The sequence below is a fragment of the Aulonocara stuartgranti genome (assembly GCF_965226115.1).
Source record: "Aulonocara stuartgranti genome assembly, chromosome: 18".
Taxonomy (NCBI): Eukaryota; Metazoa; Chordata; class Actinopteri; order Cichliformes; family Cichlidae; genus Aulonocara; species Aulonocara stuartgranti.
This window is the reverse complement of record NC_138954.1, coordinates 27,964,577-27,989,006: the sequence shown is the minus strand read 5'-3', so window position 1 is coordinate 27,989,006 and position 24,430 is coordinate 27,964,577. Positions and strand designations below refer to the sequence as shown.

The following is a 24,430-nucleotide window of genomic DNA, read 5'->3' as shown; positions in this document are numbered from 1 at the left end:
TGAGTGATGTAGAGTTCTTTTAAATTCTGGATTTCACTCAGTCAGACTTGCATATAGGATGAGGCGGAGGAGTGCAGGGAGGTGAGAGTCAGAGGGCACACCAGCTTCTGAGGAGCCTGAGAAGGAAGCCACTGTCACTTATGGACAAGCGTGTAACCAAAGGTGTTTTTTGGCTCTACCCGTTCTTTCTTTATGGATTCAATTTCAACCCTATTAACACTGGGTTGAAAGACTAACAATAAACATGAAAACAGGGCAACTCTGTCTATAACCACCATGACTGGAGGATCACTGATTACATCAGTGATCAGACAGCCAGGTTCTTGAAAGTGTCAAAGCACACAAACCAAAGGGAGATGCTCATCTCTGCAGGCAGCCCAAACATTTATAAGCTGCATATCATACGTTAATATCTATGACATGACTTGAATCTGGATATATTCAGTACTATTTATAGCAATTTCAATGCATATAGACAGATTGTTTAAGACTGTTACTTTCCAGCACTGACAAGATGACTTCAATGTGTGATCAGACGATAGAAGGCCAGTGCAGATGTTTCCTACAGCACTTACGCAATACCTATTAACCATAATAGGCTTCAGCTGTGGTCTCTTTGCTCCAGCATAGACTACTCAAACACTGGGATGTTCTTCTCTGAACTTCACCTTCCTTTTTTTTAAATCAAGTATTTCCCTTCATCTAACAGTTCAGAGATCCACATGAAAAAAAACAAAACAAAATGAGGGACAGAATAAAATAAACAACATTTTTGAAAAAAGGTTTTGCTGGAACATTTTTCTTTCAACCACATATGGTAGCCATGGTAACTTTCAGGATTTGTGGAGGGAGAAATCAAGTCAAACTGTTCTGAAGCAAACTGATGTATTCTGAGAGAATTAAAAGACATAACAAGTGAAATGTAACATTTTTATTGTTACTATCAGGAGACCGTTGTGAGATTTGTTGTTTGAAATAAAAGTAACCTTTTTGATTGATTAAGTAATGTTACTAGGTTTAAGAATGTAAAGGCTCAGTTTAGGAAAAGCACCCGTGAAGCTCTACTGCAGCACATGTAAAAACCTCCCAACACAAATAACACCAGTTGTGTTCCCAGTCTGAGATTTATTCTTTGATATAAAACTGCTACAGTATAAAATGCAACACCTCAATGCGAGATTCAGATTTAGAAAAATAAAAGATTTAAAATGATGACAGAAAGATGGAAAATATAAAGGAAACATTTTAAGAAACATAATAAGTAACTCTGATAAGTAATCATGCATCCCTAGTTGCACAGTAAGATGTGCTGTATTTCCATGATGACTTCAGGTGCGCTGAGGTGGCAGCACAAGTTTCTTTCTCAGGGTGAATCTCACTTCAGGCATCTGCTTGGCCAACGAGGAGGTTACTCGATGTGCTACATCATCGTTCACGTAGTGGAGGATGGAGACGATGTCTTCGCCCCTAAGAGCATTTATAGAGATACAAAAACATGTTGATATCACTGTCAGGGTCAGTGTGCACATGTGTTTGGTGATTTTAAAACAATTACCTGGGACAGCGCTCCTTCAGCTGCTCACAAAGAGACTGAACGAACCAGCTTCCATCGACTATATGTCTAAGTGCAGCATGATCTTCAACAGTGGCCATGGCAACCAGAACATCAGCTTCCTCAGGGATGGTCAATGGTGAAGTATCATCATCAGTCTCCATCAGCTGCGCTCCACGCTGTATGTTACTTCCTTGACAGGCCTGGATCAGGAACACTTTGGGCTTACCGGTGAGGACGGACTGGTGACACCCCCTGAACTTTCGGGTAATTTCTTTAATGGGGAGGGGGTTCCTGTCAGTTCCCAAAACTACACCCTTTTTTCCGTGACTCAGAATAGAGCAGATGAAAGCATCACCGTGCTCAAGGACCTGCTGAGGATCAACAAAGCTGCTGCCATCCCACTCTTTTAAGTTGAACTTCTGCAGCTGAGACATGTCTGCCAGGGAAGCAACAAACGTCAGTGCCTGATCCATCTGATCCTTGTTCAGGTCTTCACACATCAGCACTCTGAAGCCCAGACACCTGAACACCTCTGCCAAGCTTTCTGCAAAAAATGTAATTAGAGAAAAATATTTAAGCACCAGATACTAACAAGAAAGAATAAAAAATCTGCCCCTGAAACTTACGGGCGTCTTTATCTGTCCCTCTTCTCTGTGAACCATCCTTGAAGTTCTTATTGTTTATGATCACGCAGAGGCCGACGGGCCGGCTAATGATTTGATAAACATCCTAAAGAGTGGACACCAAGATTTTATATGTGTTACTACAGGATGCGTAACCACAGAATTTCATCTACATATCTGTCTCAAGCAATGTCACAAGTGTAGGAGGCTGTTTCTGCATCACCATCTTACCTGTGACATATTCCCATCTTGTAGCAGAACATGTGAGGGAAGAACAATAAAACTGAGGTAAACAACCAAACACAACAGGAGACACAGTGTTTCTATACTGTGTTACGTGTGTGTTACCGTGCTGACATGAAGACACTTGGACAGGCTCGGATAAAAGGGGGGTACAACTCAGCTGTAAACTCGCCAGCAGAGGGAAAGTTTCTTTAATGGCGCCATCGGTTTGCAGGAGGTTCAGGAAGTCTTTGCATTTATCTTCTCCTTTATTCATGATCTTATCCACGAGCTCATTGACGTGTGTCTCCACATTTGCACTGTTGATGCTTTTAAGATTGTTGTACTCCCGCTGAGTGATCAGCTTATTCTCATAAACTTTGTTGAGAATTAGCCCGTAGTCTCCGGACAGACTCTCATGAATGGCTGTTTTATTGCTCCTTATTGCATTTCGGGCCGACATGCTGAATCTGCGCAAAGGAAAGAGTCAGAGGTGATCCTAAAAACTACTGTCTATGAGAAGGAAGTGGTTTACTACAGCTTACTATCGTAATAATAGCTGCACATTATATTACATAAAACGTAATTCTCTTACGGTCAGTTGGAACTTCTGCTGTCCTTGAAAACGAAACCTTGTTCCTTCTTTCAAATAACATCCAACACGAAACTATCCCGCCTTCTGAGAACAGACTCGGAAGTGACTCAGATCCTCCAATAACGACTACACGCTATACAATAGCGCCCTCTACTTCTGGACAGCAGGAATAACAGGTTTACAGCCTTTGGTGTAGCACTGAGAAGAAGCTGTGCTGCAGCATCCCTGTCGCAGCAGAGAGTATTCCCCACAAATCCCCCACCCTGCTGCAAAAACGCACAGTATTATTACACAAACATAACATATTTTGTAAAGATCTCACAGTGGATTTCACACTGAATTTATCCGTGTGTGCGTGTGTGTGCACGCCCATGTGCAACTGTACATTGTAAATCATGATTAAAAGACATAAAAGCTGCATTTTAAGAAATAAATTTATGGAGCGCATTGTAGTTACCATGATAATTTATTTGGTGAAGGCAGACCCTTTGTATATGTGGAAAACAAACCACATATCTGCCAACCTGCTGCCTCAGGCTCAGGTGTTCCACTCCCATTGCCCCATTCCCACACACTGATATCTGAGGATGGAGGTTAGTTATTTTATGTCACAAAACAAGTGGAATTGTGTAAGGAAAAAAAATCTTTCCTTTTTGCTAAGGCATATAGGATTCCCATGATGCATTGAGTATTTCTTCCTCAGTCACATTTCTCACTCACTGTGTGTTACAGTTTTTTTCAGTCGCTAACAAGCGTTTGTCCAAACAGTTGTCACATTTGCAAAACTCTAAACACAATTAGCACAGCATCGGTCTGTTGTGGCCATACCATTCACACATTTCATGTCGTGTTCACCCAATATGCAGTCAGTGAACACATTTCCACAATGCTTACATTTTCTTAACAGACAAGCTATACCTCCCAACAAAATTATGGACTGTTTTTGTAGTATCTACGAATGTTAACACACAACATCCCACAATCGCAAAAACAATATTCCAAACCTTAGATACAGTATAAAAACCTCTGCCTCTGCAATGATATCAGTACAAAAACAATATCAATATCAAAAACATATCTCAGCTGATAATAAACAAACAATTGAATAATTGACACACAGCTGATTTATGTTGGGTAAATTGGGCCAACGACAGCTTCTTCCATTCTGGCTTAGACTCAGTGGGGTTTATAAGGCAAGACCTTGAGGAGTGATGTTTTTGGAAACAAAAAAAAGACAAACACTGTAATGTCTGGTCGAGGAAGAGTAAGAGCAAGGGGCCCAGAGAGAAGAGCAGGCCCAAGGAGAGGGCAAGGTATAGGTGTAAGAATGCGTGGTGGTGGCATTCCAAGGGCTGCAAGAACAGTAGTCAGTGATGAAATTCGTGCCACTATCATTGACCATGTAATCAACCATGGTCTTTCACTAAGAGAGGCTGGTGAAAGAGTGCAGCCCAATTTGAGGCGGTCAACAGTTGCCTCCATTATACGCATCTTTCAACAAACCAACAGGTAAGTATTGCATTTTACATGGATTGTTTCTATTCTCACTTGACATGTCAATATGGTCATACAGTAATGCATATGTTGAATTGTCTGTCTTTCTAAAGAATGCAACGTCTTCCACCCTCTGGGGGAAGAGGAAAGCTCCTCAGTAATGATCAGGAGCTTGCCATTGTAGAAATGGTTACTGCAAATAATGCAATAAAACTGCGTGAAATTCAAACTAGAATTGTGGCGGACCATGAGATATTTGACAATATCGATAGAATCAGCCTCACAACCATTACGCGGACATTGTCCAAACACAGAGTGCGGATGAAGCAGCTCTACACTGTTCCCTTTGAGAGGAACAGTGAGAGGGTCAAGGAGCTACGACGACAATATGTCCAGGTATAGTGTATATTCAATCCAATGTCCAGTTCTATAAGCTTTGCACTTTGCAAGTAGGTAACCTACACAATACTAGGTTACAGTACAGTATGGTATACAGTACTAACATGACTTACATAAACTTTGTTTCAGAGAGTTATGGAATTGGAGGCCAACCAGGCCCCTCATGAATTCATATACATCGATGAGGCAGGATTCAATCTGGCCAAAAGGCGTTGACGTGGACGAAATGTAATTGGAAAAAGGGCCACAGTTGATGTGCCAGGACAGAGAGGGGCAAACATTACCATGTGTGCAGCAATTGCAAATGCAGGATTACTCCTTCACAGATGTCAGGTTGGACCCTATAATACAGAGCGCTTGCTTGCCTTTCTCAATGATCTCCACCAGCGCCTGGTTCCAGAGCAGGGTCAGGAGGGTGAAAACATGAGGACCTTTGTAATTACCTGGGACAATGTGGCTTTCCATCACTCGCAAGCAATAACAACATGGTTTATTTGTTTTATATATTTTTATTTTATTTTTATCAGCGAGGTGTTATTACGAAATTGTGTTCTATTGTATTTTTATCTGTATTTACTGTACAGCACTTTGGTCAGCCTTGGTTGTTTTTAAATGTGCTCTATAAATAAACTTGACTTGACTTGACTTGACTTGAAGTCCACCCAAGACTGGTAAGTCTCTTCCTTCCACCCTATTCACCTTTCCTCAACCCCAGAGGAGTTCTTTTCTGCATGGCGGTGGAAGGTTTATGACCATCAGCCACATGACCAGATGTCCCTCCTTGAAGCCATGGATGCTGGCTCCAGGGACATCACAGTTGACGATTGCCAAGGGTGGATCCGACATACCAGGCGGTTTTATCCCAGGTGCATCGACTTGGATAACATCAGATGTGATGTTGATGAAAACATGTGGCCTAACCCTGAAGATCGCAGAGATTAGATGCAAATTTTTTGCCTTTTTTTTAGCCCCCCTCCCCCCCCCCCCTTTTTATCTTGGCTTTTTGCTGTTGTTTTTTTGTTCAGAATGCTCTTGTGTGTTTCATGGATATTTTGTTCACTGTAAGCAATACTGTAAAACTTTCTCTGTCCTATCATACCGTGTTTCTACTGTACCTCCTGTAGTAAACAGTAAAGAAACAAAAACTTGTTTGCTTTTTACTGGAATGCTTTTGAATGTGAACATTACTGTACATGTGGACATACAGTTACCAACCAAGACATTTCTGGTGTCAAAATGGTGGATTGCATGTTTCGCATGCAAATACCTGTAAAACTGAAACATAAAAGTCTATGCAGTTTTTGTAATGTCAATAATAGCCAGTATTTTGAAACCTGGTGTACTTTGATTGACTGCATGTACCTTGTGAAGTGAAAACAAGTGTTATTCTTTGACAGACTAATTTCATTTTGAGTCAGATTTATAGTGTTTTTGTACAGTTAGTGTGTGCAGAGAAAGATGTGTTCTGTTTTGAAATGAAGAGTTAGTATATATTTAACAAAATGTATTTTTGAGAAGGAAATTATCCATTTGGCCAATTGTGTTTTGTAGGTGTGAGCCTGTGTTAAGAGTTTAGAAAAGTATCTGAAGTATGGGTAGGCGCTTGTTAGCGATTGAAAAAAACTGTAATAGACCTCGCTGCATTGAATTATTAATCTTCAGCTCTCTTCCACAGCATGTCTTTTATCCTGTCTTCCTTCCCTCACCCCAACTGGTTGCAGCAGATGGCCGCCCCTCAGGGCCGTGCAGAGAGGTTTAAAGGGGCGGGTGCTCAAAGTTAAAAAGGGGCACATTGAACCAGGCTGAATAACAACAACACACATTCATCAAGAATCTAATATGGGAAGGGCAGGGCTGTGTTGATCTGAGACTGTAGACATTAAAAAGTCCATAGGAGAGATGGTAGCTGATTAAACAAGTGTCATGAGATAATAACAAAATGCAAAGATTGGTGACAGCACTTGGAACCATAAGGCAACAAAAAACTGTGAGAAATAATTTAGGCTCTGCCTGTGAATCACTCTTTGCTTCTCTTCTTCCATCCCATCATTTCATATATCACTCTTCACTTGCTATGTGAGAACAAGGCACAACTTGCTATTGCAATAAACTATAATCTAATTATCCACACCTAACAACTCTTGCACTTAATCTATAATAAAATGATGACAGAAAAATGTTATAGCACTGCCTTTAGTAGCCTCACACAGCTCCTACTGTTTCCTCCTCATGTCCTTACCAGGCATGTCTGGACAATGTTATATCATGAGTAATATTTTTTTTTAAACTCCATCTAAATAAAACACACACATGCACGCACACACAGGGACATTTTAGACCTTCTTCAGAATACTGTACTATGGGCATCATGGTGCTGATCCAGAATCCTTACATTATTATTTATTACTAGAGCTACAATAATAAAGCAATGAGGAGGGGGAAGTAATAAATATGAAATAATGTATTTATGATGATTCCATTTGTTTCACTATCCACTCTGTGCAGGGGCAAAGCTTATTACATTTTTAAACTGTAGAGATACAATCATTTTACTGCTGTAAAATCCAACTTTTGTCTTATTTAAAATATAAATCTAATATAATCTGCTTCTTAATGTATGTTCTTTAAAATACAGCTTGTGTTTTTAATATATTATAATAATTATTATGTGGACATGCATATTAGACCGTTTTTTAGTGAAATATAATCCCTCCAGAAAGGCAGGAAAAGCCCGGAAACTTACTTTAAAACTAAATATGTTTCTAAATACTTTAAAACTAAATATGTTCCCTAAAACGGTGACAGAGCTACAGACCCATGAAAGCCTTACACAGGTAGCCAGCAGCTATGACCAGCACTACTTGTGCAGTTAATAAAAGGACAGGTAATGTTTGTCGCGCTGTTGCACACACAGCACGCTCGTTTGTTTCAGTTCGTCAGTTGCCACAAGACAGCTTACCAACGTGTACGTAATAAGCTAATACTCCTGTGTGCTACACACTACAGTGTACGCTGTACACCTACTTACTGGTTTTGTCGCATCAGTCTGTGTCTCTGAGTTAACTTGTGTTTCTCCTACAGCTCCGGACCGCTAAAAATGCGCGTGCTCTTTGTGAGCTCGTTCCCGGCTCGTAACCAGCGCGTTCTGCCGTCAAGGGCGATCATTGGTTAAATGTGATCATGTGACTGATGCAAGCCAGATCCTTTTATTTAGCAAAACTGTGATTAATAGTTAAATATTATTGTTGAGGGGCACAGACAGGACTCCGCACGCACACACACATAAAAAAAAAAAAATTGCCTCAACAAAAGGGCACTTTGGGCACCCATCAGGAAAGGGGCGGGTGCTCAAGCCCCTCTAGCCCCCCCCTCTGCACGTGCCTGCCGCCCCTCCCTGAGCCTGGTTCTGCTGGAAGTTTCTTCCTGTTAAAAGGGAGTTTTTCGCTTCAAACTGTGGCCAAAGTGCTTGCTCATAGGGGGTCATGTAGGGCTGGCTTGGAGTCTTCTCCCACCCCCATTCTCTGCGGCCTGCTGGAGCGGGAGGGCTAGTAGGAGGAGTTGGCCGTCCGACTGCGGTCTGGGGTGTGGGGCCTCCCTGCTGCTGCGGAGTCGGGGTGGTCTGCCTCTCCCCACCGCAGGGAAAAGGGTAACACCACCTGGGTCTGGGTGCAATTCCCCCCTCCAGGGGCAAGGGTACCTAGACCCGGTTTGTAGAGTACGCTTGGGGAGTGTGATTGTGTGTACAGCGTCTCTTTATATCTGTCTCCACGTTGGTTGAGTGTGGAGTGAGTGCATATGAGAGCATGAGGGTGGGAATGGATGTTTGTGTCTGTGTGTGCCTGTATGTCTGTGTCTATATGTCAGGTTGGGTATCAGACGCCACCTCTCTGGGGACACCTCAGGCCCTCCAAGGTTTGGAGGCCTATCTCCACCCACCACCACTTCCCCTGCCGGTGGCGGACTCCCTCAGGTGTCGGTGTGTTGGTGGTTCTTTGTGTCTGGGGGTGGGCGTCCGGGTACACACCGGCTCACTCCTTGGCGGCCGCTTGTTGGGGCCTGGGGCCTGGGGCTCGCTCGGGCCCCTTTGGAGGTGGGGTGCCCCCGGCCTCTCGGCCTAGGGCTCGGTCACTCAGGCGCAGCTGGGGGCCGGCGGAGCTCACGGGCGCGTCACTGCAACTCCCCCTGACTTCTGCTCCGCGGCTGCTGGGCGAGCCCTCATCTGGGACTCTCCTCAGCTCTTACTGGGACAGTGGCGCGGCTGCCCCTCTGTTGGTCTTCCATGGTCTCTTGTGTTCTGGGGGCCTCTGGATGTCTGGAGTTTTGATCTCCTCCATACCCGCTTCACACCCTGGAGGACGGGGCTGTGGCCCCCCCACACTCCCTAGCAGATCATTACATGGAGAAACCTTTGGAATGCAAACATGCTGATCCACACAGGTATGCACACATGGGTATTCACAGACGCGGACTAAAGCTTTCTTGGCTGCTGCCTCAAAGCACACTGTGCGCTGTCTATCTTGCGTGCTGCACAATATCGTTTATTATTTAGTAAATATTGATATCTATGACTAGCTAGTTTATTGTGATGGTGCTTTGTTTTCTCTATTATTATGTTGCTCTTTGTTGTTTGCTGTCTCCTCTGTTTGTTTTTGTTTGTTTGTTTGTTTGTTTTTTTTCTCCATACAGGTGACCCAGGAGTTGTTTTTTTTTTTGTCTCTCTTCCCCCCCCTTCTCACCGTCTCTTCTCCCCTTTGGTTTTCTTTCTTTCTCTCCCCCTCTCTCTCTCATTCATTCCCCCTGTCCTATTTATTAAAAAAAAAAAAAAAAAAAAATGACAAAGGATGAACTGAAGCTCTGCCATCACGTAATGTCGCATACTGCTGTTTCTGATGTCATTTAGAAAAAAAAAAAAAAATGTAGGGCTGGGTATCCTCACTGATTTCTAGAATGATTTGATTCCGATTCACAAGGTCCCGAATCGATTCGATCCACGATTCGATTCGATTCAACACTCGCAAGACTTTTTCAAAGGTGTGAGCATCACAGCAGATACTTTTGTGTCAAAGTAGCTGAAGATAAAACACAGAAAAACATGAAGGTGATTTTCCTGTCCGGGATTTTATAAAAATATTCTGCAGTACATCAAAAACGAAAGAAAACCATTAATCAACATATGAACATTACCTCTGAAGTTACAGAGGTTTTATTAGAGACACAGCTAAGTGTTTTGCATTTTGTATAATTTTAAAAAGTTTAAATTTGTTCAGTAGCCTATTGAACGACAGAAATTAGGTTTTCTAAGTAAAAGGGAAAAACAACAGTAGACTTGTGCATAACAAGCAAGCGAATAATGCAGAAAAAAGATTTTTAGCTGGGAAACTGTTCTATACAGAGAGCGCGAGAGAGAGAAAGAGCTGTGCATGAAGTGTGATTTTTATCGTGGTGGAAGCAAAACAGCAAAAGTCAGAGGGAATGCATGACGATGTTTATGTGAAGCGTAGTTTGGATCTTCTTTTGCTGCTGGTTCGGTCAATATTGTTTGGAGAGAGATAAAACTAACAGCTTTAGAATCAACGCAAAAGGGGCATAAACATAAAGCGCGACCCGCCAAAACATCAGAATCAGCGAGGTGTCGGCTTTCAGCCCCGACCGTGTCCCTGCTGTCACTGATTCTGATCCGCTTTGTGTTTACGTCTTTGTGCAGAATCCGTGTACCTGCTCTCATTTACTGTTTTAGCTTTTGTGTGGATTAACCTGAGATTCTGGCATTTCGGGCAAAATTAATTTATATTAAAAAATCGATTCAGGATTTTAATGAATCGATATCACGTTATCCAAGCCAGAATCGATTTTAATCGATAAATTGATTATCAAAACCCACCCCTAGTCATATGATTGTTGGGTTTTTCTCTGAATGTATCATTGTAGGGTCAACCTTACAATATAAAGCGCCTTGAGGCGACTGATGTTGTGATTTGGTGCTATATAAATAAAATTGAATTGAATAGAACAAACAGCAGCCCGATATCAGTCAGAGCTGTCATTAAACAGAAGCTATGAACACAGCTCTCTTGAGTGGGCAATTGAAGAAGTTTGTTTCAAGTTTTAGATTTAGGTTGCTCTTCATATTGTTTTGATGCCACCAAAGAAGACTGTGTTGAAAAGCTTTCAGTAATGAACCGTTTTTCAGTACAAGCTTAAATGCTTCAGAAAGCTTCATTTAGCCTGCAGAAACACAAAGTCCATTGAGCCAAAATGGAAGGAAACACACGGGCAGACAAAAAGTACAACACAACAGAAAGCTAGGACAAACCGAGACTTTATATACAGACAGATGGAGCATTAATAGAGAATGAGTCACATCTGGGGGAAAATAAGAAACAGGTGAAAATAATCAGATAACTAAACAGGGGAAGCAAAAACGCACAGGAGACAGACTAGAAAAATAAAACAGGAAATGGCGACTATAGATATGGATGAAACACGGGAACGTAAAATAAACTTAACCAAGGAACAGAATACAATCAAACTAGAATTATGAACAGAACACAGACTACAGGTAAAAAGGCCTGAGGATATAGACATAATGAAACCAGCCATACTATAAAAATAAAAATTGCATAATTACAACAGACTAAGGGTCAAAGAAAAACCTAAAAATAACAGAAAATGAGCGCAGGAAAAAACAAAACACACACACACACACACACACACACACACACACACACACACACACACACACACACACACACACACACCAAAAACAAAATCAGTATATATAGTATATAGTAACAAAATAAAAATAAAACAAATGCCGTTGTAACTGAACTAACTCCATAAAGGTTTAGTTTCACCAAACTAAAGAAAACAAGAAAACACCTGCAAATATTTTCTAAAAGTAGTGTTTGTTTTAAATTTAAAATATTGTACAACAAGACCAAGCTGCAAACGTGAACGCAATTCTTTTTTTCAACTGAAGCCTTTAATCGAACAATCAAACAAACAAATTGCCACTCTCTTATGGCCAGACACGTGACAGCTCTTCTGCTATCATTTTGTTCACATTTGAAATAAAAATGCAGACATAAGTGTACACATTAGTTTTTGAGTGCTAGTGAAAAGGGTTTTCTTTTTGTTTGTACTCTCTTGAGAATTTTTCTCCTCAAAATGCAACATTTGTACTTGCAAAAATTATTTACGTGCGCTTAGAATAGAGGCACATGATCTATAAGTCATTTCTAAATGTTAATGTTTGGTTTATTTCGGTGTTTTATTGGTTCCTGACTAAATCGGTTTGGCTTCATAACTGGACCGTTTAATTTAATATTGAAGCCTTACTCTGAGAGCTGTCAGTGTACTTTGAATTTCACCCGTCATATCCCCCCCCGATGTAAAATCTTCTGTTCTTATTTAAACGGCTGACTGTGAATTGAATTTAACATTAAAATATATTTTAATACAAGAAGAAACATTTTCACCGGGAGCAAAAATAGCATGTTAATAAGTGGACATCCTGAAGATTGTATTTTAAATATTGTTCAGTTCTCTTCCAAACACCAGCAGCTGTGTGTTGTAAGTTTTGAGTGTCTATTAAAATGAAAATAAAAGCATTCTAACATCTCACCTGTTTGTCTTTATTCAGGCATACATGTGTTTATTAATAGAGAGATTAAGCTTGTGTTTCTGACATGTAGTGGCTTTGCTTAACCGTATGAAGCTTATTAGACATTATGAAACAGATGATACGTAAAAGCAAATTTTGCCAAAGTGCTTAAGGTACTTTTTAATTATTTTTTTCTTAAAAAAAATCTACTACATTATGTGCATTTTTTTCATTTCATGTGTAATTTCCAATGCAAATATTAATCACAGTTACATTAAGAAGGAAACGCAGTAAAAACTCAGGAACGGAGATGTCATCACGTACACTGCCGTCCTCGGGAAGTCAGGACTCCCATGTGAATCGACAAAGTCCGGACTGGCGAGAGAATTGAGAAACTGCCATTATTTGTTGTATTTCGTCACTGGGAGCCTCCAAACATAAAAACTTGAGCCTAAACAGAAACACGTGAAAGGCAGTCCTGCTCATGTATTCATCACCAGGAGATATCAAAGACATGAAAGGCAAAATCGTGTGCCATAGCCAGGGGTTAAAATGGGCCCGTGTTTTTATTTATTTATTATTGCAATGGTGGCTGATAATGAAGTCGTCAGCAAAGAACAAGTGACTTTTAATGAACGCAGCACATAAACATAGTTGAATGTAGTACAGCTTACATGTGTGTTTGTCAGTTAGCCATCTTAACTATATTCCTGGACAGCATTATTCTTCGACAGTATTCCACAGTGGTGCAGTTTGGTATGTAGCGCAGTGAGTTTTAGGCCTCAGTAATGCAGTGCAACGTTGTTATTGTTAAGTGTGATTCATCACCAAGCTGTCAATCACTTGAGTTGACCTCATTTAAATCGATAATAAAATATAAATATTATACATATAAGAAACCCCAAAGAATAAATTCGAAACCGAATTGGTTAAGAAAGAACAAGCCCCGCCTCCCCCTGCTATTTACGTGCTCAGATGCAGCCTGAACACACACACACACACACACACACACACACACACACACACACACACACACACACACACACACACAGGTACTGTTTAAAGTTTAGTGTTAACCTGAGTCACTGATCATTTACAGTATTACAGAGTCTGGCAGTCTTTGCATGATGTCCACGTTACTGTAAGTTTCCAGCTGACTCTCAGCTGTGCCAGCAGGAAGGAGGCTCAATAAACCTGCATCCTGAGGTTTGTCATGCAGGATTAAATGAGGCAGACTTTGTTCAGACAGCTAGGATTGTATTTTACACTGACCCTAGATCAGTATAAGTATCATACAATGTAAACGAAGCACTGAAACTTGCACATATTTTTATAGATGCATTGAAGCTAATCGGGATATTTACTGTCAATCTGTGGCTGCGATTACAGTTTTTGCCCGTTGCTTGAACACATTTGGCAAAACGTCGCTCATTGTGCCAAAACTCTAAACACAAGTAAACACGACACAACACTGGGAAATATACCATACACATCTGTGCCAAAATGAAACTCCACTCCCAAAACCTAAACTCTGCTGTCAAAACCTAACATTCCTCTGTCAAAATGTAACTCTGTTGACAAAATGACACATACTTGCATCATATGCAAACACTTACAGATCAGGGGGAACACACTAGTCTTCTTTACATAAAACACTGCAGTCCTTGATTTCCATTGTGTATTCAGAAGGCACATTTACAGGAGACACATTTCCAAACAACCAAAAACGCAAATAGACCTACTCAATAGTGTACATCGCAGTACCATGAATTCAGATAAAGCAAAAAAAACAAAAACAAAAAAACCCCCATAATACAGTAATAGAAAAAACACTATACTGTAAACAAAAAATCATGACAATTGTGCATACGTGGGCTCATGGATCCCGCCGTCTGTTGGGGTCTGGCCACAGGACCTCATCAACATCGCAAGCAATGTCTTCTCCCGCTAGGCACTGGGGAAAATATCCTCTTCCATGTCAAAACCATCCATGGATTGCTGTCACCTGAATGTCGCCGCATTGCTCAGGTCGAATCCAGCTTCATCAATGAAAATGTATTCATGAGGCTGTGCAGCTCCATCCATGGCCAAGATTCTCTGAAAAAAAGGGGAACATATCACTGTACTACAGTGCTACACATACAGCACCCTCACCCCATCACACAGGTACCTGTGTAGCTCTCAGAATAGATCCATGTGGTACTGATATGGTACATATTCAGCTGCTACTGGACTTCACCAATACTCTATTGTAAATGTAAGGGACAGTTACACGTACCCGTACATATTCAGCTCGAAGTCCTTTGACCCTGTCACTGTTCCTCTCGAATGGGACTCTGTAGAGCTGCTTCATGGTGATGCTGTGTTTACCCAAGATGCGTCTGATGGTGGTGATGCTCACATGGTCTATGTTGCTGAACACTCGCCTGTCTGCAAGTATTTTCCGTCGTAGCTGGTGGAGACGGATGGCATTGTCTGCCCTCACTAGGTCCACAACAGCAAGTTCCTGCCGTTGTGTGAACAGGCATTGGCGTCCTCCCCCAGAAGGTCTTCGAGTCATTCTAGAGAAATACAACCACATATTGTCATCGGTTTGCTTATTTTTCTTACAGTACTTCACTATATATACTGTATCATCCACTGTACAACACTGTACTTCAATATAAGTAATCATGGTATGTTTCACAGAAACTACCACTTTGGCTGCAAAAGGAGCATTAGCACCCCGTACACTTGATATGGTAATGTGATATACTGTAGAACAGTGCTATAAAACCATCTGAGTAGAGCAGAAGGTATGGAGGTGAAGACATACCTGTTTTCTAGTCGGAATGTTCGTATTACAGATGCCACTGTGAAGCGGCTTAGATGTGGGTGGACTCTCTGCCCAGCTTCCCTCATAGTCAGGCCGTGGTTGATGACATGGTCCACCAAAGTTGCTCTTATTTCATCAGAAATATGGGTCCATTCATGGCCTCTTCGGCCTTCTCCTCCTCTTCCTCCTCCTCCTCTACCTCTTCCTCTTGCTCTCCCTCCATCCATGCTTGCAAAGTTCTTGAAATGGCTACGCTGAGGGCTTTTTGTAGTTGGCTAATTGGTGTTCGGTTTTGCAAGTACGTGCCTTCAGGTGTGTATTTGAGTGGTTGCAATTATCCGATGTGTTTTGTATTTTGGATACATGTGTTTTCCGAATGGCACCCTGAGATTTCATTTTGTGAGCGAAGTGTCTTATGTATGAAATAGAGTGTAGCATGCAGGACCATGTGTGTTGCATAAAGGGGTAGGTGTGTTGCATAAAGGAGTAGGAGTGTTGCATAATTGGTACTGGGGTGCAAAGCAGCGCTTTTGTTTAAGGTATGGGTACATGTGTTTGAGGTATGGTAACAAAAGCTTCACATTGTGTTACTTTAGTCTGAGCATGGGTTTATAGTGTTCAAGCAACGGGCAAAAACTGTAATCACTTTACTGGAAACTTTATTAAGTAGTAACTCATTACTTCATCACAGAGGCTAATATTTCTGTCCTAAAATCGTTTAATCGTTTAAATAGTAACAGCCAGTGGCGGAGCGGGGGGTGGCTTAAAGTTAACAAATATGGTTTTTTATATTTATCAACCTAAAAAAATAAACATTTAGTCTGATTTGATGTTACAATTAAAAAAGTGTTTGTGTTTTTGATCTGAAGAGTGTGTAAATATCTGGTTTCAACTGTATATTTGATGATGTTGATGTTTGGCTTGATTGTCAGCACAAAGAGGGAGAGAGAGGAACAGAGAGGGAGAGAGAGGAACAGAGAGGGAGAGAGAGAGAATGAGGACAGAACAGAGATGGAACAAGAGCAGGTGACACAGACATGTTAGTCAAATGGTTGTTTAACAAAAGTATCACCGTATCATAGGTACTCATGTATCTTGTACCTAGTGTTTCGTTTTAGGTTTGTTATTTTTCAAATTCTATATTTATTAAGTTATGCAGGATTGTTTGCACAACAAGGCTAAACAATTATATAAACTTTCAGTGTACTAAATAGTGGACTTTGGTAGAATTAAAAAAATAAGTGTAGTGCAGGTCTATGAAGATTTTTCGTGCTACTATCATCTAGTTCTGATTCTGATTCATGCATACTACCCTTTAGGGCTAAGCCCCGGGTGTATCAAATGTCTGCCTCCGCCTCTGGTAACAGCCTTATTGTAATATAAGCTAACCTTTACATCGTAATGTTAAGCTAGCACCATAAAGACAGTAAAACACATAATAATATCTAGAAATGCATCTTAAAGCTGTTATATTAGCACTCGTTCTATTACTAACGTAACCACATTAACATTATTGACACTCGCTGACTTTCCATAGTCGTTGATAAGTGAAGCAGATGGAGCCTGACCCTGAGTCGCATATTTGATGAATTAAACCTTGTGATCCACAAAACAGCAGCGGCTTCGCTCATGCGCGATTCATTTGCAGTTTGGATGCATAGGTGTGAACATCTCCTGCCCTGATAGCAGCTGGGGGAGGACTATCCTCCGCCCATGAGCACTTTGGCACGAGTGAGGTGCCCACGGCAGCACCGCTGCTTGTTGAGAGCAAGAGTGATACGTGTTTTCATGTCAAAAAGTCGTCATAAATAAGTCTCCAATAACACCAGAATAAGTCTCCAGATTTTCTAGTCGCTTTTTAGGGGGAAAAAAGTCGCTAAGGGGGTCTGAAAACTCGCTAAATATAGCGACAAAGTCGCTAAGTTGGCAACACTGGTTAGGAGTGAGCACGTGTTGCAATGTATATTTGTACGTGTGATTTGGCTCTAGAAGAATGTACAAACAGCAAATGTGGGTTTCACTTGTCATTACACTTCAGCGGAAGTATCAACAGTGCATGCATTAACCTGGACATGGACAACAGCAGAGGTGGGCAGTAAAGACACCCAGGTGTCGTCCACATATCTGTACCAGTGGCTGGGTACTCTTCCTTTGAAAGAGCCAAGAGCCTTCCTTTCCACTTCCTCCATGTAAAGGTTGGCTACAATAGGTGACACGGGGGAGCCCATGGCACAGCCATGTTTTTGTCTGTAAAAGCCTTCGTTGTACTTGAAATATGTAGTGGTGAGGCAGAGGTCTAACAGTGTGCAGATCTGATCGGGTGTGAAGTTGGTCCTGTCCTCCAAGGAGCTGTCTTCTTGTAGTCGTTTTCTGACAGTCTCCACAGCCTCCGTGGTGGGTATGCAAGTGAAGAGAGAGACTACATCAAAGGACACCATGGTTTCATCTGGATCCAGGGTAAGTTTCTGGACCTTGTCGGTGAAGTCGGTGGAGTTCTTGATGTGGTGTGGGGTGTTCCCCACGAGAGGAGCAAGGATGGTAGCAAGGTGTTTAGCAATGTTATAAGTGGCTGAGTTTATGCTACTGACTATGGGTCTGAGTGGGACAGCTTCCTTGTGGATTTTAGGAAGTCCATAGATGCAGGGTATGGCATCACCTGGGTAAAGACGGTGATATGTAAGGCGGTCAATAATTTTGTCCTTTTCAAAGTCTTGAAGGCAAGCTATAACTTTCTTTTTGTAGCTGCTTGTGGGGTCTCGCTTTAGGGCTTCGTAGGTATTGTTGTCACTGAGGAGAGTAGTGATCTTTGTATGGTAATCTGTAGTGTTTAGGACCATGGTGCATCTTCCCTTATCAGCTGGTAAAACAGTGATGTTGTGGTCTTTGCTCAGGGAAGCGACGGCCTTCTTTTCCTGTATTGTGAGGTTGGATGGAGGGACTTTGGCACTGGAGAGCGTGGCTGAGACTTTCATCCTGATTTGCTCTGCTTCTGTCTGTGATAATTTATTAATCCGTATGGCAGATTCTGTGGCTGTGATGAGGTCCACTATGGGCAACTGTTGTGGAGAAATGGCAAAATTGAGTCCTTTGGCTAATACTCTCTTTTCAGGTTCAGTGAGAATCCTGTCTGAAAAGTTCTTAACCCATTTCTCCTGACTGACTTAAGGTGTGTTTTCTTCTCTGGGTTGTGTAGGTTCAGGATGAGGAGTGTGTGTTTTTGAAAGCAAGGTGTGAAATTTCCTGCGTTGTCTTTTAGTATTAGTATTTAGTATTTATTTATTTATTGTCATTGTCAAGAACAATGAAATTGCGTTTGGGGCTTCCATACAACCCCAAAAAAAGAAGAAAATAATAAATACCCCTTAAAACCCAAGTGTACATATTTAACCCAGTGTGACTCCAATGCAATAAGACAATCCTTAGCAATAATGTTCGTAGAAATTCAGACAAAGACCTGAGAAACATGACAAAATACAACAATGCAACCCATTCAATATTATTGTACTGTGAGATATGATATCAGATATGATAGTTATCTATTTAAGAAAGAGGGGGGGGGGGGGCAGGAGGGGGAAGAGAATAAAGATATGATGCACCAATGCAGACCAGTTCATTGCTATTAAGAAGTTGGATATGGTTATTGTCCGTGAGAGGGGGGCAGAGAGTTCAGGAGCCTCACAGCCTGTGGATACAGGCTGTTGGCCAGTCTGGATGTTCTGGCCTGTATAGACCTGTACCTTCTCCCTGAGGGCAGCAGATGGAAAAGGTGGCGCGCAGGGTGATGTTGGTCCCGCAGGATACTGTGCACCCTCCTCAGACAGCGAGTGGGGAAGATATTACTGATCTCTGGCAGACTTGTTCCAATAATTCTGCCAGCTTCTTTCACCACCCGCTGGAGTGCTTGCTGATCGGCCTTGGTGCAGCTGGGGAACCACACTAGAAATCCATACGTCAGAACGCTGCTGATGGCACAGTTGTAGAAGTTCAACATCAGAGATCTGGGAATGTGTGCTCTCCGCAGTCTCCTCAGGTAGTAGAGGCGCTGTTGGGCCTTCCGTGCAACTGAGGTGATATGGTTGCCCCAGGACAGGTCCTCGGTCACAGTTACCCCCAAGAATTTAAAACTGCTCACCCTCTCCACCGCCTCACTGCCAATGAAGAGAGGCAGATGGTTGTTATGACCCCTCTTCCGGAAATCTACAATGATCTCCTTGGTCTTTTTGGTGTTTAAGACCAAGTTATTGTCGTGGCACCATGACTCTAGTTGTTGCACCTCTGTCCTATAGTTTGTCTCATCATTGTTGGATATAAGTCCGAGCACTGTAGTGTCATCTGCAAACTTAACAATGAGATTGGACGCGCAGGAGGAAATACAGTCATGGGTGAAGAGAGTGTATAGCAGAGGGCTCAGAACACACCCCTGAGGGGCACCGGTGTTGACCACAAGGGTGGAAGAGGTGTTCTTACCCACTCTGACACTCCTTTAGAGTGTTGGGCCCGCTGAGCCTTGTCCACAAACTTGTAAACCCCTTCTAAGATTGGAGAGGGTAGAAGGATTTCCAGTTCCTGCAGGGTCTGGCTGATCTTGATCTGGAGGGCATCTATGGTGAAATGGACCTGTCTTATCCTTTCACTTAAAAGGTGATTTTGTGCTCTGTAGAATCAAGTCTGCTCTGTATCCCCTGACAGTGGATCCAAGGCGCAGGCTCTTAGGAACAACTCTGCTTTGTCTACATCTTAGGTTGAAACGGAGATGGTTCCTATAATCCGCTAGTTTCCTCGATTCCCTTTCATACTCCCGCACCAGTTGAAGGGTGTTCCTCCCAACATGTACGGCAATATGGCTGTGAAGGTTCTCAGTCATCCAGGTCACCGTAGTCAAAGGAGCTTGCAAAGAAAAGCGTCTGGACTTCTTTAAGTTGCTTGAAGACGTTTCACCTCTCATCCGAGAAGCTTCTACAAAACGCGACTACAAATGTTGTGGGTGCTAAATAAACAGAAGAAATTGATCCCTGTTGTCTTTGCTTACTGATTGTTTTTAGTGTTGACAATCCACATTGCCGGGATTGTATCTGTCAACATGTTTGTGGGTAGATCTGGATGTACCAGGGGTTAGTGCAGCCACTCAGCCTCTACTCAATGTGATCATAGCAGCAGGTGCAGATGTGTCACAAGTTAATCTAGTAGTAGGCTATGGTACTTGGCCACAGGTGGCAGCAGTGGACTGACCTCCATTGGAGACTGCTCCAGCTGCTGTGTGATAGTGGATCTGCTACAAATTGAAGATCATAAGCAAGTTTTGGAAATTAACCCTTGTATTAAGTTGAAGAACAAACAATTGACATTGATTTTGTTGCGGGTCATTTAGATCCGTACTGTGTAAATCCACTCAGAATTATCCAAAAACTGCAATAAAACAATAGCAACTTTATTTTCCATTAGATAAACATGTAGAACACAGACATACAACAGTTAGACTTTCCATAACTATTTTAGGAACAATTTGGTTTTTCGTTCTTACAAACACATTTCTTTTGAACTTGCCCAACGTTCTCAGTTTTTCAATGCTCAACATTTTCTATTTTGTCCACATGATGGACAGAATGTAACTGTGTGCTTTCTGCAGATGTACTTCTTGCATTTCTCACAAAGAGTCCTTGTTTTCAAACAGGAACCTTCCTAACTAAGATTTAAAACAAAGGATTTCTACGTCTCCTCCAGTCTCACAAACAGATGACAAACCAAGCGACACACCTGAGTCACTGACTTTCTTAAATCCACTCACTCTCACTGGCTGTTTATTACTAATCACTGTGTAACTGCTGTGAATTCACAGTAACTGCCATCTCCTTACAAATGTTTATTAGATTAACCACACTTATAAAGACTGTATATAACAACCAACTCTAAAATGTTTGTTCGCAGAGAAAAGACACAGGCAGACTACACTAACGACATGTAACGGAGGCGGAAGGCTGGTTTTACTTCCACAGTGGGTTTTGTGCGAAGGAAGAAAATCTTCCTCCAACCGGATTGAGCAGTGGAGCCGCCAAGGGAAAGCACACGATTAAAAACTATATAATTAAAATATAATTTATTATATTTAAATAGTTAAAAATGTAAAATGAATTAAAACAACCTTGGCCAAGGGGTAACACAATAAAAATCAATAAAACACAACATTAAAAGTCCAGTGGCCTGCGCCACGACCTAAAAGTCCCAGGGAGCTAAGAAATCCGGCGAAGTAGTATAAAAAGGGAAACCCAGCGGAGTCCTCTCCTTCCTTTCCGCATTCGCGTCCCGATATGCTGGAGAAAGGGAGGAGCGGCAGTCACTATTCTTCTAGACAGTTTTATTTCATAAAAAGGGATAAGTCAGAGACTTACCCCGGGTGGGCAGAGCTCTCAACTCCGCCCGCCGCTTCTTTAAAACTGCAAATCGACACAGCCGTCTCGTGCCTTCCGCTGGTGCTGTCTCCACTCTCCCCGCTGGTGTTGTCACTCCCCGCTGGCGATCTGCGCGCTGGCCCTCTGTGCGCTGGTCCTCTCCTCAAAGTCAACTCCAGCCGTCTTATATGTCACTCTGTAAATTATCTTGCCTCCCTCTCAGGTGTGTCCAATCAATAAAAACGGGGGAAAAGGCGGAGTCTCTCCAGGACAATTTGACGGTATAACGAAAACATGCAACAACATAACCACTGCACAAAACATGACTGATAGGTTTGTAGCTTGTACCTATCCGCTGGAACGTTGAAGACAATATAGTTACACTGCAAAGCAAGACACAAGCAGGCTGGTTTTACTCATGCATGAGGGAAAGCTGGCTGGAGCCGAGTGTCGTTCCACCACTTGACCTCCGTCAGACTCTCAGCCAGGCTCCCCATAGCACTCCTTTTATTGTGGTTACATGAATATGCATAGGGTCATTAACATATGACATCTTACATAGGTATACATGTGAACAAAGAATACTGTGTGTGTGTGTGTGTGTGTGGTGTCCAGATGTGACCCTGTGAAGACTCCCCAAAGCTGGTGCCAGGAGTCTAGCGGTCCATCTGAACAAAAGGCTCTTATACTTAAACAGATATACGTGTGCTTGCTATACCATAAATCAATAAGAAAAGATACGACCTCTCCTAGGAGGTGTGATCTACGCCGGAACACTCTGTAGAGGGAGTGAACGCACTCCCCCTTCATGCTACACAGAGCTGTTACAGACCTCCTAGGATGAGACATTCTTTCAATCTACAAATGATTATACACTTCTAAGCATATGTGGGTAAATGTTTCTAAGCATAAATGACAATCAACAATACAAATCTAACAATGACCGATACATGCAATATAAAAACTAAGTAAATACACTTCATATTAAAATATAGCACAGCAAAACAACATCCGTCCTTCCCTGGATGACACATGTGATGTTACAACACTAGTGAAATATTAGTGTCATTTCATTCATTTCAAAGGTTTATTTGCATGACGCACAAACAGACACAATTGAAAGGTACAAATGTGCATGACACGAATTCAAACGTGGTGTAGATGTGTGTCACAAGTTGATCTGGCTGTAGGCTGTGGCACTTGGCCAGAGGTGGCGCTGGTTGACTCGACTCCATGTTAGTGCACAAAGTAAACAGCACGCTGTAGTTGTGAAGCAAAAACGCTGAATTCGGAGAAATAAACCGTGCGAGGGGGACGATAACGACGACAAGAGTCTCCTGATCGTTTACTCTTGCTGTCCCGTGAACAACATCGGCATGGTGTTAATTGTTTGCTGTTTTCATGATTGCGTTGCGCATGAGGATATCACCAGGTAAACTCGCCACATTTTTAAACATTTTGTTGTTCAACAGCATCAAGACTGACGGAGTGTGTTTGAGATAACCTTACAAGTGTCACAGATGACACATTTGGCGTGTTTTTGCTGGTTTGTCGGTAGCAGCTCCTGAAACGCAAGACTGCCACACATCTGTTCGACTAACGCCAGTTGATCTGGAACACCAGCAGCCGCCTCGGGTCTCTCCTCCTGCCTCACCTTCCCTCATCCACCTGTTGCCTCTGTGGAAGCTCCGCCATAGCCACCACCAAACAACTGAGTTATTTTTACACATCGGCCAGCATCTGGCCAATCCACCATCTCTCATAAATAAGTCATCAGCCCACCGTGCAAATGTCCGATGGCTAGTCCAGCTATGTTAACTTGTTAATCTGCGGTGCCGTCTTTCGTGCTTGGCTCTCCTACCTTTGCTAACATGATGCGCATAGTGCAGAAGCCGGTGCTGCATTCACTTACCCTCGGATATCTGAGCTTCACTGTGAAACCATAATCGTACATTTGATATTTCATTAAATTTTATTGTTTTAGCTTCGGGATGGCACCTGGGGTGGCCAGTCTGGTTGGGGGGGGGGGTGGCCTGTGCCCCCCCAGACCACCCCGCTGGACACGCCATTGGTTTGAATCCTGCAGCTTATCACACATTTGATTTCCATGTGTGACAACTGCAAGTGTCCAGAGTGAAGACAGACTGAGGGACCCACTGCTGCACATTATCTCTGAGGCTTTGCACCCCTGATGATCCACCAGGACAAACTCAGCAGTGTGTGAGGAAGAGGAGGAGGAAGAGCCAGCAGCAGCTGACAGATGGAGAGAATAGACAGAGTGTTCCCTGTTTGTGAAGGACTGCTAGAAAAGTTTAGAACTAACTAATGGGGCGATTGTGGCTCAAGAGTTGGGCGTTCGTCTTGTAATCGGAAGGTTGTCGGTTCGAGCCCCAGCTCCGACAGTCTCGGTCGTTGTGCCCTTGGGCAAGACACTTCACCCGTTGGTGCCAGTGTCCGGCAGCCTCGCCTCTGTCAGTGCGCCCCAGGGCGGCTGTGGCTACAATGTAGCTTGCCATCACCAGTGTGGATGATTGTGTATAGTGTAAAGCGCTTTGGGGTCCTTAGAACCAAGTAAAGCGCTATGCAAATACAGACCATTTACCATTTAATTGTCTGTCCTGAATCAGTCTTATTAGGTAATGTTCAAATAATTTTATCATCCCAGTGTTTTCAGTGTGGGAGAAAGTACTCAGGGCCTTCAAATTACACACTATGAAAGGCAGCAACAAGTTTAATAT

General features: G+C 42.4%; 2 protein-coding genes and 1 long non-coding RNA gene across 9 annotated transcripts in view; 1 reads left to right on the top strand and 2 right to left on the bottom strand.

The window, feature by feature from the left end:
- Positions 1-636: 636 nt before the first annotated feature.
- Positions 637-24,430, bottom strand: part of LOC309693516 (caspase-8-like) — a 26,281-nt gene continuing 2,487 nt past the window's right edge. Inside the window, exons 1-7 of one of the 6 annotated variants that reach the window (XM_082512808.1) lie at positions 7,917-8,147; positions 2,996-3,576; positions 2,527-2,870; positions 2,410-2,426; positions 2,182-2,284; positions 1,556-2,099; positions 643-1,467 (exon numbers count right to left, since the gene is read on the bottom strand). In XM_082512808.1, coding sequence (XP_082368934.1) covers positions 1,329-1,467; positions 1,556-2,099; positions 2,182-2,284; positions 2,410-2,426; positions 2,527-2,863 — 1,140 coding nt within the window. In that variant the 5' untranslated portion in view covers positions 2,864-2,870; positions 2,996-3,576; positions 7,917-8,147 and the 3' untranslated portion in view covers positions 643-1,328. Of the gene's footprint in view, positions 1,468-1,555; positions 2,100-2,181; positions 2,285-2,409; positions 2,432-2,526; positions 2,871-2,995; positions 3,719-7,916; positions 8,148-24,430 lie in introns of those variants that run through there. The other 5 variants (XM_082512809.1, XM_082512811.1, XM_082512810.1 and 2 more) reach the window with 5 other exon arrangements.
- Positions 14,310-15,876, bottom strand: LOC309693521 (uncharacterized protein). Its single transcript, XM_082512818.1, has 3 exons — positions 15,307-15,876; positions 14,770-15,052; positions 14,310-14,588 (listed from the first exon to the last, which is right to left on the bottom strand). The coding sequence occupies exons 1-3, from the start codon at positions 15,531-15,533 to the stop codon at positions 14,493-14,495; spliced, it is 606 nt and encodes a 201-aa protein (XP_082368944.1). The 5' UTR covers positions 15,534-15,876; the 3' UTR covers positions 14,310-14,492.
- LOC309693522 overlaps positions 22,297-24,430 on the top strand; it is a 17,517-nt gene continuing 15,383 nt past the window's right edge. For both annotated transcript variants that reach the window (XR_014272659.1, XR_014272660.1), the window contains exon 1: positions 22,297-23,124. This is a non-coding gene — a long non-coding RNA (uncharacterized lncRNA). The remainder of the gene's footprint in view (positions 23,125-24,430) is intronic.